The 15,398-nt window shown below is 40.6% G+C and overlaps 2 protein-coding genes across 2 annotated transcripts; one reads left to right on the plus strand and one right to left on the minus strand.

Moving 5' to 3' along the window:
* Positions 1 to 104: 104 nt before the first annotated feature.
* Positions 105 to 4,516, minus strand: LOC118334544 (calcium-activated potassium channel subunit beta-3). Its single transcript, XM_035670472.1, has 5 exons — positions 4,431 to 4,516; positions 3,083 to 3,102; positions 2,594 to 2,780; positions 1,764 to 1,935; positions 105 to 1,157 (listed from the first exon to the last, which is right to left on the minus strand). The coding sequence occupies exons 1-5, from the start codon at positions 4,514 to 4,516 to the stop codon at positions 789 to 791; spliced, it is 834 nt and encodes a 277-aa protein (XP_035526365.1). The 3' UTR covers positions 105 to 788.
* Positions 4,517 to 6,097: 1,581 nt separating this feature from the next.
* mfsd8l2 (major facilitator superfamily domain containing 8-like 2) lies at positions 6,098 to 13,699 on the plus strand. The gene is made up of 11 exons (XM_035671130.1): positions 6,098 to 6,173; positions 6,396 to 6,581; positions 7,298 to 7,360; positions 7,471 to 7,590; positions 7,831 to 7,910; positions 8,412 to 8,694; positions 10,585 to 10,658; positions 11,117 to 11,330; positions 12,275 to 12,397; positions 12,531 to 12,661; positions 13,619 to 13,699. Exons 1-11 carry the CDS (start codon positions 6,098 to 6,100, stop codon positions 13,697 to 13,699), a joined length of 1,431 nt encoding a protein of 476 aa, XP_035527023.1.
* Positions 13,700 to 15,398: the final 1,699 nt, after the last annotated feature.

Genomic DNA, 15,398 nt, shown 5'->3' on the forward strand with positions numbered 1-15,398 from the left:
TATTATATATATATATATATAGTAGTATATTTCTGCTAATAGATCCTCTGAAACAGTATACACTGGACCTTAAAAGAGTCACTTAACTGCCCTCTCTGGTTGAAAGTAGTCAGAAATGTGCTCTGTTGTATCTCTAACAACAGCCAACAGTGATGTCACAGTGTTGGCTACTGACACCCTGGAGTGAACTCCACATTGCTTAAAGCACTGGGGGCCAGCAAAACAAGACTTTCTCTAGAAGTCGAAGAAGGAGCCATTTAAAGAGAACCATCTCCTGAGGCCCTTTAAAAGTTTTGTATTTTAACCATAGACAAGCTCAGTTGTTTCTGGTTTTCTGAAAGAGAACTTAGAGGTTGATTTAACAAACAAGAAGTTCACCTCCAAGTTTATATAAGGGGGAAAGCTTCATTTTTAATTTCTGCCATTTTGTTTTCAGAATATATATAAATGCGCTTACTATAGGAGGACTCACATTAACATGTTGGAAATGTACTGTATTTATACTGAATCATGTTATTAATTTGATTAATGAATTTATTTTGAATTTGCCATTACTACGTTTTCATTGCAAAGGTGTGTGTGGCCTCTGTGCATGTACCACAGCTGGTTTTTAAGATTTTTGTTATTAAAGATTTAAGATTTATTTTAAATAATCCGACCTATTCTCTCCACGTAGGCATTTATTCTTTATATATGTTTTATACCCACTGGCCCCGGTTGACATTATGTACCCATTATATTATTAAAATAGGTATTTTTGGCCTGATGCATAACAAACACTGAATATGTCATGAAGGAGACTGCGTGCTGGACCTCCGGAGGAGTCTGTACAGTTTGCCCTGAGTGTGTCTTGATGTCAGCCTGCCCCCTGCAGTCTCACTGCACACCTCAGAGGAGAGATGGGCTAAGAACTGAGTCAGCTTCACAAGGCCCACCAACAGAGCTCCGCCACCCAGCATCAGACAGGGCCACAGCAATGCAAACAGGGCCTTCTCACGGGTGTACTTCCTGTTCAAGATTGTGTCCCCGGGGTGCCTCGTGTGGTCAGTGAAGCACAATGAGGTCCTCTCCAGCTGAGCGTCCAAGCTGTTCTTCACTTTCTCAACTTCCTTTTGAAGTTCTGCTCTGTCCATTCGACATTTGGGTATATAGAAACACTGGGAAAGAAAAGATATGATTCAAGTGTCATTTTTATCAAGTGACCTGCTTGTTACAGTTGGCAGTGCTGATTGCAATCAGTGCGACGAGTTGCAAGGTTCTTTTTTGACACTTTTTTTTGTCTGTTAAAAAACTCTTTCTAGCCTCCATGTGCTGCACTGGTATTGAAAAATGTTTCATTTGGAGCCGAAGTGCAGCATTAGGGCATCCCCTAATAATGTCTGCTGGCTTATTCACAAGGGTACAGTAATCAGAGGACTGCTAGTTTTCCATCCTGTCAGCTAGTTCAGTGCAGTTTTTTGCCTCCACTGCTTTCTCAGGTGCTTTTATCAAGTCCCTGCTTAGATGGCTTATATATAAACTAGAATGACTCTGAGTCCTGAGAAGCAAAACTAAGATCTAATACACAGAGCGGTCCTTCATGTCAGTTGTAGTACATAGACATAAAGCTTTAATGCTCAAATCCATTCCTCGCAGGCCAGTATCCTGCAGGTGTTCCTTCCTTACAGTCGACAAGACATGCCTGTGAAGCATATCCAAACCAGAGGCTCATGAAGCTTTAAGGTAAGACCTAAAACCTGGAATTTACTGCCTTAAATCCCTACCTCAAGAGCAAGGAGGACCAATTCCTCGTCAAAGTGGAGAAAAGCCGTGTGATTGGAACCTGTGAGGTTAACCTTTACCCTGAGGCAAGGCACAGTGCTCACATCTCTGCAGTCCACCCACTCTTCCAGGATTTCGGTCTTTAGCAGAACACAGCTGGCCTCCACCCAGTTACTAGAAAACAAGAGGAAATGTTTGGTGTAACCAAGCCAGGGCTTCCAACCCCTGTATCTTCAGCACTCACAAACGCTTTCACACCAGAAAGGCAATAATTGTTTCTTATTAGATCTCTGATGTGAGGGCTTGTTTTACTTTTTTATTCATGATGTAGCACATCTTAGGGAAGCCCATCTCTGCCAGGAAAAGAAAAAAATAGATGAAAATGATGGGATGAATACTATCTGAAATTTGACTTTTAGTATTTTTTAGTATTTTTATTCATAAGATTTAACTTTATATTGATTTAACCATGCTAGGCCAATGATGGTCTGTCAATCTGCAGCTTTTGGTCCAGACATTCATTGTACCCAGAGGATGAATCCTTGTGACTTTTCATCTCTATAGATATTTGCTGGCTCCAGTTTCACAAATGTGATGATGGATTTAACTAAGCAATTTCATTCATCATTTAATAAAAAAATCTAATCACCAGTTAAATCAGTAATGAAAATAGGTAAGTAAGCTGCAGTCCTAAATAAACTGCCATTTTCTCTGTGAGCTGAATCACAGACGTAATTTGCATAAACAAATGTGTAATAAAATTTCTACTGTTGTTGTCACAGTACTGTCTATCATATGACATCCTTTGTAGCATCAGCTGACTACAGTGTACCTGTTAATATAGGGTTTGACTGTAGTGATCCCGACCACAAAGAACATGAGCACAGAGAAGGCCATCATGGTGAAGCCCAGCAGGATGGCTCTGTCCTCCCCGACGCTTGACACTGGCATCTGGCTCCGAGCTCGCTGCCCTCCACGCCCATCCACCCCTCTACTCCAGTCCTGCTCTTGAAATGTCGCTGTGTGGGAGAACTCTCTGTGTCTCTCACGCACACGCACACACACACACACACAGACACACACACACACACACACACACACACGTAATGATTTAATCCAACAGTGATACAAATTAGATTTTTGATTTGATGCATCAGCAAATTTCATGTTTGACTCATACATTGATTTGGTTTATTTGATTAATTTTCCATTCTTTCAAACTACATGATTCCTCTTCAGGGCTAAAATACAAAAAGTTTCTGAATAGATTTTATTTTCAGGTTCAAATGGAAGCAGCTTGTGTCTATATAATTTCTTTTACTGCAGGGGTCTCCCTCTGGACTGTGACATGATAATGAAAGATATGAAAAATATAATATAATCAAGCCTGCAAAATTATTATTATTTTTAACAATTTTTATATTGTTGTTTCATATCTATATAATAAAATAAAAACACAATTTTATTTTAATAAATGTATTTAATTTAGTGCGAAATAATGGCAACAGTCAAAGGTGGCCACAAATGCATGCAAAGGAAAAGAGCAGGTTTTCAGGAGCTTTATTTCAGATGAAAGATGATAAAATGATATAATAATGATATAAATGATATACAAATGTATAGAAACTGCTTTTTGAAGTTTTTTGTTAAGCATGATGTTGGGAAATATTTTCTGAATATTGCGTTTTCTTGTTGTACTTGACTGTTGAAGTGGCTCTCCTATCAGATGACAATACCAGCAGTGGCCCCAAACCAATATACGTCTAAGACCCCCGATTTACTGTCTTCCTCCAGGATCTCCTCTTTTTATTTAGTTAACACATGCTGAGGCTGCTGAGACATTTAGTTTTGCAGGTATCTGGTATTTCATTCCCTTAGAATGAGCTGTTTTTATCTGCAAACACTGTGGGTCGCCTTCGATGGAGTCCGCCGTGTTGATCCTTCTTGTTTCTACAGTAGCCCAGAACAGACAAACCAAAAACTGGCTCCAGATAGGGCCATTCGTGTTTTTGTGCGTTTCACAGTCACTGTAGTTTCTCCCTTGCACTTGAAGCAAGTGAGTTTCAATCTGCATCTACACCGCTAGATGCCACTAAATCCTATACACTGAACCTTTAAAATTTGAAGATTGAGATTTTACTTCAAGTCCATCTTATCAGTCAAGCTCTCAAAAATGTGGATACATATCCTATAATGCAATATAATAGCATTTTTCTTCTAAGCCTGTAAAAATCCTTCTTTCAAACTCCACACTCCCAGCCCATAACACAGGCTTTCTGGTAAAAAATGTAAGATTTCAAGCCCAATGGCAGACCCTGATGACCTCATCAGATGTTATTTATTTTTGGATAGTTCCTCCAGAGTCACAGAAGTCATTATACAACTTCACAGGCTGAGTGTTACTCCTTGGGACAGGTAAACTGAACTTGATGTGCAAAATCGGTGGAGTCCCCCTTTAATGCAATATTAGTCTATTGGGTGTCATCTGTTTTTTACACCCACAACAGACAGATGCAGTGTGTATAATCATGCATTCTCATATGTGCCTAAGAATTGGAAATCTGAATGTGAAGCTTTGTTCAGCTTCACCTGTGTTTTTGCTTCATAATGACCTCCCAACAGTGTTTTCAAAGCCTTGCTGTCTGGCCTTGTCCATCGTCCTCTCTTACCGTGTCTGCCGCCTCCGAGCACCCTGCAGGTTGATGTTAATGGGGATGGTGAACGATCTCCGGGGAGAAGCTGTACTCAAGAACATGCCCACTCCTATCTCAGCCACCTCCCAGCCCCCAAGTATGTGTATCCACCTAACAATCTCCCCTCTATCTGAAAGTCAAATGCTCCTCAGTAGCTGATCATCTTGTATCTCCAACAGGCTCCAGTGCAAAGCGGCGACTGACTGAGTGGACTAGATTGCAGTTTATTCACCGGGGGAACTCCCTGTTGTTTACCAAGGCTCAAAGGTGAGTGCAACAACACCTTCCAGCCTCATGTGTGTTTCTATAGAAACCACCACAGGTAAGGCAGGTAGGATGCTAATGGCCTCTCAGTGGGCCCGTGACGCTCAGCTGCATGCATCAATTTGTCATGGAGAAGCAGAATAAATCTCTTCTTGATTATTCACTTTCTACACAGAACGAAACAGCACGATGACACTGCACAGGTGAGTACACGTTCTCTATTGAGTCAGTTGGAAAAAAGAGCAGAAGAGAAAGTGTAAAGTTGAAATTGTATGCCAGATCAACCACCTTTACACACGTAAAAATAGATACTGACCCAAACACATGTGTCCTGCGACATTTCATAATCCTGTTGGCCTGTTGAGCTCCAAACCTGTCAGAGTGTCCCGACACTGTGTGATATGAGTGCAGGATGCTGAGCGAGGAGTTTATATATGTTATTCAAACAATCGAAAGTCTTTGTATTATTCATGCCTTGCTGGAAAAACATATGGAGGTATTAACTTGGTGACAGTTCTGTTTAATATAACAAGCCCAAGGCTAGGAACACCACAGCAGCTTGAAAACGGAGCCAACGATTCAATAAAACAGACAGCGATGTCATACCTAATTTATTCAGTATTGAATACAAAAGAGTGTTTTTTTTTTATATTTTTCTCAACCTTTTATCAAGCATTCTGGTGTGAGGCTTTATATTCGAGTAAATGTAATATTGGTTTATCTGATATATTTTATTACCTGTGTGTTTTTATTACTGTGTGTGATGTATTGTGTTTGTGAACTGGCAAATGGAGTCTCTTTTTATAAAACAGCAGAGTTATTCATATCTATAACCTACAAGGGGGCCGACGGACATGGCACACTTTCTTCATAGGGTTGTGGGAGAATCAAGTGCTTTTGACGAAACTGAAGAAAACAAGATTAAAAATGTATAAAGCTCTGTGTACTTTACCTCACCTGGTAACCTGAGGCATTGCCTTGACCGTGAGGCTCACAGTGTGGTGCCGCACTGCGGACGTGACTCAAACAGAATTTCATCTTTAACATAAATGCCTAATGGGAAAGGACTACTGCAATCATTTTAAACTGGACTCTATTGGGTTTATTGTTGATTTGATGTATTCCGTACTGCATTTCAGGTCTCACCCATGCTGAGCCTCTTCTATAGGAAAAGCCTCGTGTGATCTTCTTTTTTTTATCTGAGAAGTTCTGAAATGACCTTGTACAATGGTGCAACAAATTCCTCTGATTATCCAGGCCGGCAGTTGTAATTGGACTCACAGTGTCTCCTGTTATCTGATCATGCCACTGAACAACATTTCTGAACAACATACGCAGACAGAGGTCGGTGTATAAAAGGCAACTGGTCACTGAGCACAATGGATAATCACCTAAAGAGGAATCTAACTTTTCTTACCATTGGACTGATATTTATGCTGAGCGGCATTGAGTATGGTAAGTTCATTATGATGGTTTTACAGACTTGAAGACATGAGATAATGATCTCATTAGAGCACTTTCTGCCTGGCATTTTGGCTGTAAGCACACATCACAGAGGATACAGCATCTGATTTAACTGAAATATATTTTGCTGTGGGTAAGTGAGGCCTGTCATTTACACATCTCCCTCATTTTCTTTCACACTCATCCTCCTTCATCCTTCTCTGGGTGTCTCAGCCGTCATTCTGCCTACGATATGGAGGTATCTCCAGATTTTGGAGGCCCCTCCTTACTTCCTGGGTCTGGGTCTGTCTGCCTTCAGTCTGACCGGGCTGCTCACAGGCCCGCTTTTTGGGTTCTGGTCAGACCGGAGCAAAAGTACAAAGTCCATCATCCTGTTCTCCAATCTTTTTGAGATTGCCGGTGAGTAATCAGACCACAAGACAAGTCACATGACACATGATTTTAGAAGCCACTGGCCAGACTGTGTGTTCATAGTTGGGCTTTGTCAGAAAGTGTCTTTGATGGTAAACTAAAAAAGAAAATAGAAAATTGTAGGTCATTCAGTCAGCAGCTTTTTAAATTTAAATGTGTAATAAATAAATAATAATAAATAATTTGCACACTAGTGGATTAAAGTTAGACTAAGGATCTTCCGCCATACTAGCTACTAATACTATATACAAGCTAAAATGTGTAGCAGCATGTGTACAGCTGAGACTTATGGAAATGTCAGGTTCACAGGTATATTACATTACAGTGTTGGATAGATTTAACTTATGACCTGATGACGACGCTAGACACGTTTAATGCATCTAATTTAACTCAAAATCACAAACCTTTTGCATAATGTAGTGAAAAAAATTAATTTCCCCCTTGGGGGTTAATAGTAAAAGTAATTATTCAGCTGCTGGAGGCACTAGAGGTAAAGTCGGGGCATCACCAGAGTCGGTAGGCTTCGTTTGAAACCATGAATGTCTGTACAAAATATCATGGCAATCCATTCAATTGTTGTGGAAATATTTCGGTCTGGACCATGCTTCTAGAATTTTTATAACAATTTTGGACACAACATTTGTTTCACACTGGATATGCATTTTGGTTTCCAAGAATGATTTTTGTTTTTCATCTGTCCTCAGGGAACTTCATGTATTTTATTGGATATTCAAAGTGGCTGTTGTTATGCAGTCGGCTTGTAGCAGGTGACGCACGCACACGTGCATGCATGTCATGAAACACCCTAAGCATGTGCTGTATCAGTATGCGTATACGTTGTCAAAGGTGTAACAGAATGATGCTGTTTTCCTCTCAGGTGTTGGTGCAGGAGCAGGCTCCTCCATCTTTGGTTTCCTGACTCGGAGCACCCGGCCAGAGGAACGTGCTGGTATCTTTGCAGCCATCATGGCCTGCCGACAAGCTGGCCTCCTTGTCGGTCAGTTTTCGCCCCTTCATCTTACCACAGAGAGGGGTGTCATTTCACCTCTTTCCACCTCCTCTGTCTTCTGACAAATATCAGACACCGGGAAAGATTTTGTGATGTCGTCTTTGATGTTCAGCTTCAAGTGTGAGAAGGAGACATTCAATAAAATCACTGAGGTGGAGGCTCCTGTCTCCACACATCCTCTGTTTTTATTCCATCTCCTCTTTAAAGTTCTTTCTCCTGTCTCTCCAGGGCCGGCGTTCAACTTGTTCCTGCGGCTGTGTGATTTCAAACTGGGGCCCTTTGTTGTGAACAAATATACATCTCCTGGGGTAACAGCATCCAGATAATCAGTAATCTAAGGTTCTTGGAAAGCCTCATGAATACGGAAACAATCTTCAGAAAGTCACTCTAAATTCTGCACTCCTCCTGGTTCACATGTATTTTTTCCCCCCTTTGTTCTGCTTTGAGTAAGAAGAATACAAAACGCCTGCAGTGATACTCAGGCCCATAACAACCCGTATCGATCTCTTTCCATCTCATGAGTCTCTCTGAATAAAACACCTGTAGAACGGATGTAGCTTAAATGAGATATAACAAAGCTCCATACGCCTACTTCCATTTTTCCACATAATTTGACACTGCATGTCTCTTTTTATTTCACTGTGCCAGGTTTGCTTCATTTTTTGAACACTCTCCATATATCAAATACTCTATCTCTCCTGATAGTTTTCAAGGATTTTGATGGTGTAAAAAGAATTATTTTCAAATATTAGAGGACATGAATGAAGAGGAATGAATTGAGTCATTTTTTTCTTCCTCCTTTCTCTCAGATCTTCATGTGTCTGCTGTGGGTGCTGGTCCAGTTTGTTGTCCTGGCCATGTACTGGGATGTACCACCCATCAGCTCAGAGGGGGGAGCCGTGATGGTGGAGATGAAACAAGAGGAGAATAATGAGGAGGAGGTGCCGCTGGTGGGGTCCGACGAGGAGCCAGTGCACACCTACAGAGCTGTCAACTCCGACCAGTTGGAGACCTCCACCTCATCTGAGATGCAGCCCGTCCACGGTGCCTCAGCGGTCTCAGACCCCTTCAAGAACTTCAGCGCCAGCAGAGGTGAGCGAGCAGGTTTGACTGGCTGTCTGAAGCAATGATTGTCAGCTCTGTTCTGCTCTATTCACGGGGTTCAGGTAGGAAGAGGTGTCACTGCCAATGCACATGTTTTGTATCTGCTCTATTGATTTTCTTGCATGCACATACAAGCACACACCCACACACACGCACACACACTCATGCTTACACACACTTTTCATTCTCCAGGTCTCTCTGAGGAATTCTGTGTGGTATGTCAGATCAGATTCCCTGTGTATTGATTGGACTTGTGTGTATGTGTCTGGTTTATGTCAGAGTGTGTATGTATATATATATGATGTCAGGTGTCTTATTGGATTAGTGTCATAGTAACTTTACATGGGATGCAAGCAGTGATTGCGTGCCGTTATTGATTAACTTTTTCTGTACTTTGTTAGTCTGTGTGTGTGTGTGTGTGTCAAACCTCTGTATTGATTCTCTCACTCTTTGAAGATGTGGCAAAGGGATGGATAGCAGACTTCCTTTTTTATTGACTGGCTTGCTGTGGTTGACTTGTGGATGAAATGGAGACAGAATTGGTAATGTGGCCAACATTCTTCTTATTGATTCCTTTTTGTTTTGAAGAAAATCTACAACACCAGAAACTCAGGAGCAAAACTGGAGGAAGTCTGCGGCTCTAGCACACACTGTAGGAGTGTCTGTTAGCCGTTGCAGTGTGTCTGGTATTCGCTCTCCTGAATTATTGATCTTCCTCAACTTTTTGTGTATGAGTGAGGAATCCTTGAAACTCCGGCAGATCTTTCACTTTCTTTCATCAAGTCTTTTCATTTGTGGTTGGAGTCATGCAACCGAGACAACACAAGAAGAACCTGTGTGATGTTTTTTGTTTTTGGAACAAGGAAAATATTTAGCATTAATAAGTTATATATATATGAACAATGAATAATGGCTTAATAATGGATGCTACTGTCATGTTTGTGCGCCAAAGTGTATCTTATCTTATTTTAAATATTAAGTTAGCAGCTGGTTAGCTTAGCTTAGCATAAAGGCTCGATGCATGGGGAAACAGCTAACCTGTGTCAATCCGGGGATTCAAAAAGTATGAAGTTGTAGGGTTCGGTGTTTTAAGAACCTGATTCACACAAGGGAGCAAAGATCAGGATATCTCGGCCTCTGCTGTATTGATTTTTTAAAATCTCTCTCTTCCAAGTCTCCCAACATTGTGTAAGTGTAATGATAAGTCACTTAATAGCCCCTTTATATGCATATGATATATGTTAAACTCATATCAACCTACCTATACCTAAGTAGATCTTGTGAATACACACATACACGCACATATTAAAATACACATACCGTACATACTCGGTAGTAGTGCAAAAATTAAATCATACAAATAATCGTAAAAACACTGTACAGAGAGAACTGAACCAAAGCAGATCACACACTGTACTATCAAGCCATTCCTCCAGCCATCTGGCACATACTTCCAAATTTAGCAGCAAGCCCAGCTCATTTTTCCTCCTTTCCAAGTCCATAAGGGAGTTTTTGTTCCAGGAAAAGCTGGTGTCAAAATTCGGATTTTGTGGAAAAACTTTTTTTTTTCTTGTGTTATCATGTTTTGGACATAAGAAAAAAACAGAGCTTGCACTTATCTGTAGAGAAAGAAATAGGCAGTTTGTTGGGCTGGAGGATCAACATGACCAACCGGCCAGGATTCGTCACGCCTGCTTCTTTCAATTTTAAGATTACCTTCAGATAGTCCAAGTTTTCTTTTCTCTTTAAACTTCCTTATCTCAATCTAACTTGCCAGTTGAAACTTTGAATTTAATGCCACCACTTGAGCTTGTTTTATGATTTTCTCTTTGGTTTCTCCGGTTCTGAGTGTATATCTCTCTGTCTTTCACTCTGCAGAGTTCCTGAGAGAGGAGGTGGTTGTTCTCCTCACGGCTCAGTTCATCACTCTCTTCAATCAGACAGCGCTGGAGGTGAGAGCAGCTACCGTTGAGATCCATCAGCCGGAGTTTCCAAGCATTTCACACAATGTCACACTATTTTACCCCGAGTTTCATCCAAACTGCATCAATCTGAGCCTTACCTGGAAAGACCTGCGCTGATACTCTAAGAAAATAATCAAATATCGCTTATCGCTCAAAGTAAAACTGATGTAACAAGTGCACATAATCAGTCTCTATGTACTGGACATTAAAAATGAAGAGGCCTTTTCTCTTCTCATTAAACTGTAGAGGCTGAATAGTCGCACAATGCTGACCTGGATTATATAATCATTTTAATATCAAAACAGAACAATTCTTTTGATCGGGACAGAATGAAGGACTTAAAAGGTGCGCGTTTCAGCTCTAATAAGAATCTCCACCTCTGCCTCTGACTAAATCACCTTGTCTAACTAACTGACCTTGCGAACATCTTTCTAAAAAATCCCCAGACCATGGTGACTCCTCTGACGCAGCGCTACTTTAGCTTTGGTGAGCTGGCCAACAGCCTGATGTACAGTCTGTGCGGGGTGGAGGTCATCCTGGGCTTCTTCTTTGTACGCTGGCTGAGCAGGAAGGTGGAGGACCGCGTAGTGCTGGCCGTGGGCCTGGTCATTTGCTGCGCCGCCTGTATCTGGTGCCTGATCTTCCTCTGCAACCCCCGAGGTGCTAACCTGTCCGGGAAAACACACAAACACACATGCAATGCGAAGGCACACACAGACTTAAAAAAAAAAAAAAGCCTCATGTTCTATGCCAAATCCTTTCTGTGCGACTGGCGTTGGTGTGTAGAGTGCAGGGGAGCCATATTGGGTTACACACTGGCTGAATTGAATGTGCTCTGTAAATGATATCACTCAGGCTCTGGCAGGCCAGCAGGAGATCATACAGGCAAACTGGATCCTGTATGTTCATGTTGGCCTGCGTCCGTTGCAGCTTGTCACGTTTATCGCTCTGATTACAAGTGACAGGTGCTGGAGCTGGGGAGTGCCTGAGTACATATAAAAGGATTACAGTAATCTAATTAGACAAAAATACTATTTGTTAAGGCATATCCTACATTTGTTTGCTATTTGTTACAGTTTAAACAACAAAACAAAGACATGGAGCCTTACAGACAGATACCTGAAGAAAAATAAGTTTAACCTCTAAGGAACACGTCTGATTGTTGCATCTTGATTATAAGATTATAGACTTTCAGCTTATGCAGGAACATCCAACAGTTTGAGTGGGCACAAATTCACACAAACATGTGCATGATGCAAAGCAGCAGAGAACAAAAATTTAGTGGCTGCCAGATTGGCAGTGGTTTTGTTTTCAGATAGAGCTATCTCTGGTGGTGCCAACCCATTTGTGAAAGGAACTTAAAAACCAAGAGAAGAAGGGATGGACAACTGTCACACACTTTGAATCATTATCACTGCATAAGAATAACAAAATATTATAACACAATCCCTAAAGGATCTATAAATAAATGAATTTCCTGTATGTGAGAGTTGGTGTTAGATAACAGTCTGTAAATGCAATTGTTGAATGATATGTTTTATATAATTTGGGGGCAAAAAGCTGTAATTCAGTAATCCAGGGTATCATCTTTCCATCCCCGCCAGGTGGTTATGGATGGGAGCTGTCTGCCTTCATCATCGGAGTGTTTCTGCAGCTGCTGGGGCTTCCCTTCGTGGCTGTGTCTCAGGTGTCTCTCTTCTCCAAAGTCACTGCAGAGAAAACACAAGGTTGGCAAGGAATATTACCATTTTACCTCAGCATATGTGATGCAAAGAAACAGTTATAAATCCTGTATTTTCTAGCCATATTTGAATGCTTTAGCAGCAAGGAATAACCTTTAAATCTTTGTGTCACAAAAAGGATTCAGCCAAGGTGTCAGGCGCTCAGTTGGGGGCCTGGCCACCATCTTGGGTCCCTTGTGGGCAGGAGGATTGACCAATAACCTGTACATAATGCTGGGCATGATGCTAGCTCTCCTCATAATGATCACAGTAAGTAGAGCACAGCTCGTTTGAGTATTTAATAGCATCAGACTGATAGAAAATTGGTAACATGATTAATCAAAGAAGGAGTTCAATGTTTTAGGGAAGGGTGACATGAGAAGATCAATACAACTGTCACATCTGTACAGTAACTATGAAGCGGGAGCCAGCGTCTAGTCAGCTTAGTTCAGCACAAAGACTGGCAAAAGGGAAATGGCAAGCTGTCTTGTGTTCAGAAACTCATATACAACAACCTAAATATCGCTTTCTTGCAAAGAAAGACGATTCTTCCCAATACCTCTCTCATATCGGTCCACTAAACATGAAGTTACAGCTGGTTAGTGTAGCTTAGCATAAAGATGGTGAAACAGCCAGTCTGGCTCTGAGCAAACTGCAAAGGTAACAAAATTCACCTACCAGCGCCTATAAAGCTCACTAATAAACATGTTATATCTTAATTGTATAAACTACACACAACCCGAAGTGCAAAAACAACACGCACAGTTTTTTTTACAGAATTACTCAAAAAGACATAATGTGTTAATTAATTAGCTTTAGGGTTCTGTAGATGGATGTTTTAGCTTCTGACAGCCAGGCTAGCGGTTTCCCTCAGTTTCTAGTCTGCCTACCAATACCTCTAAAGCTCACTAATTAACATGTTAGAATTTGTTTATGCAAATGCTAAAAATGGTGTAAAGATGACTGATTTGTGAAATGCGTGCACACTGCATGACATGTGCGTCACTTCCTGCTAAGATAACTAACTACTAGCTGTAGCTTCTTATTTACAGTACAGACGTAAGATTGGTCAATCAATCTTCTCATCAACTATGTGCAAGAATTCACATGGTTAATGCTTTGACCCCTGTATGTACCTACTCCATTAGAAACTATTCAAAACTGCAGCTTAAGAAAACATTTTGTCTTCTATTCTCTAAATACACATCACACGGTACATTTTTGCAGGTTATGACAGTGCTGTCATACGGCCGCCTGATTGAGCCCACGCCAGTGCAGTGTGCCCAGAGCTCTGACAGCGGAGGATAGAGCTGCAGTCGGTCTAAAGAGCAGGCTAAAGACGGACAGAGGGAGTGCCCTGCACTTCTGAGAGAATCAATACAAGTTTACTGCAGAGGAAACTGTATGAGTGTGGAATAAAAATGTTCAAAACACACTGTAACTCAGAACGTGCTATGGAGGTGATAACAGGTAAAACAAATCCTGTATGTCTTTAAGCTTTGCATACACTCTCTGTCATCAGATTCTATTAGAGTCTACCTTACCTGCATGTCAAAATCTGACTATTAATTATATTTTACACAAGGGGGCACCATTGCTCTCATATTGAATATTCAGAGGCATAATTGAAGATGAAAGCCATTATTTTTAAACTGAACTATTTATATTCCCAGGTGTTGATGAAAGGATAAGAGAGCAGGTTTTTCCATGTGACCCATGTACCAAATTTTATTTCCTGAGTCTTTCTTCCTCTGAGAATGAAACAGTTGACACAATGGGTGCAGAAGAGTTGTCAACATCTTAGCAGCATGTCAATGTAGCTGATAGAAGAAAAGGGTCACAGAGAGGGAAGCTTTACAGTTTTCTTGATATTTATTTGTAGTGCTGGAGTAAAGCTGTGTTTTTAGTGTTAAAATTAAATACAAAGCCTGGGTGTAACTGAACCAGATAGATGTCTAAAACCATTCCTCTTTTTGCGTGCAAATGAGAAGCTCCTGAATTAAAACCAATTTAAAAAATGCTTGTTAATTAGCCTTCTCTATCATTTTACTATAGGGGGGATTTAAAGTTTAATTGCCTGTGTTCATAATTCAAAACATGACACGGTGAGACTTGTGTATAGTCAGCTGTTCTTTCCTATATTCTCCTCTAGGATGTGCTGTATGCTACACATGAGAAGAGAATGCTGTAAGCAACATCAAGGCATTGTAGATTCCCTTTGTACCAATGAACATGGGTTTGGCCAATCTCTGTGTTTTTGCATAATTGCAGATAAGGCTCAGTAACCTTTCCAGTTTTCTACACTCAGCATGTGATGTTTGGCTTTCCAGAGGCTTTTCGCCTAAAATGGAAATTCTAATCTCTGGGATTCAAGGACGTAATATATATAAGTACTTTCATGCCCTGATCAGCGTATTCAGGTACTTGACATTTTAAGGGAGATAACAGGGTGCATTGAATCAGGTCAAGCCTGAGTTTTACTCTCTTTGAACAATCTAGCTTTTTTAGGATGATTTGATGAATTTCCGTCTTGTGTTCTTAAAGAAATTTCTATACAACAACCAAAATATCCACAATCATTAAAGCCCCCAAGGACCTACATTTGAATCTTCAGTCCTCATTTATATCAATAAATATCAACTGCTGAAGAAGCATTAATCAAAGTTTGAGTCTAAAAGAAAAGTAAGTATGTAACTTTTTAAAGAAGAAATAACACATTCCTCCTCTTACAAATGAAAAGTTGAATTCATAAATAAATACACTGCTGCTACAACCTCACTTGGTCTGGTATTACCAATGTGGTGGCCAGTGTTAGCTTTTAGTTTGCTAAATGTGGACTGCTGCTGTGTGAATGCCATTACTATAACTGTCTGCTGACTGTATGACTTTTGCGTCACACTACATTTTAGCATGTAGATCAATTTCAATGATTTTATTACAAAAATAAAACAAGAAGTTAACACATTGTGTCTAACCAGGTAACACATGTTATTTCCTGCTTGTGGGA

This window comes from Morone saxatilis, unplaced genomic scaffold, assembly GCF_004916995.1.
Source record: "Morone saxatilis isolate NCDOM2014 unplaced genomic scaffold, NCSU_SB_2.0 Contig23, whole genome shotgun sequence".
In the NCBI taxonomy this organism is placed as follows: domain Eukaryota; kingdom Metazoa; phylum Chordata; class Actinopteri; family Moronidae; genus Morone; species Morone saxatilis.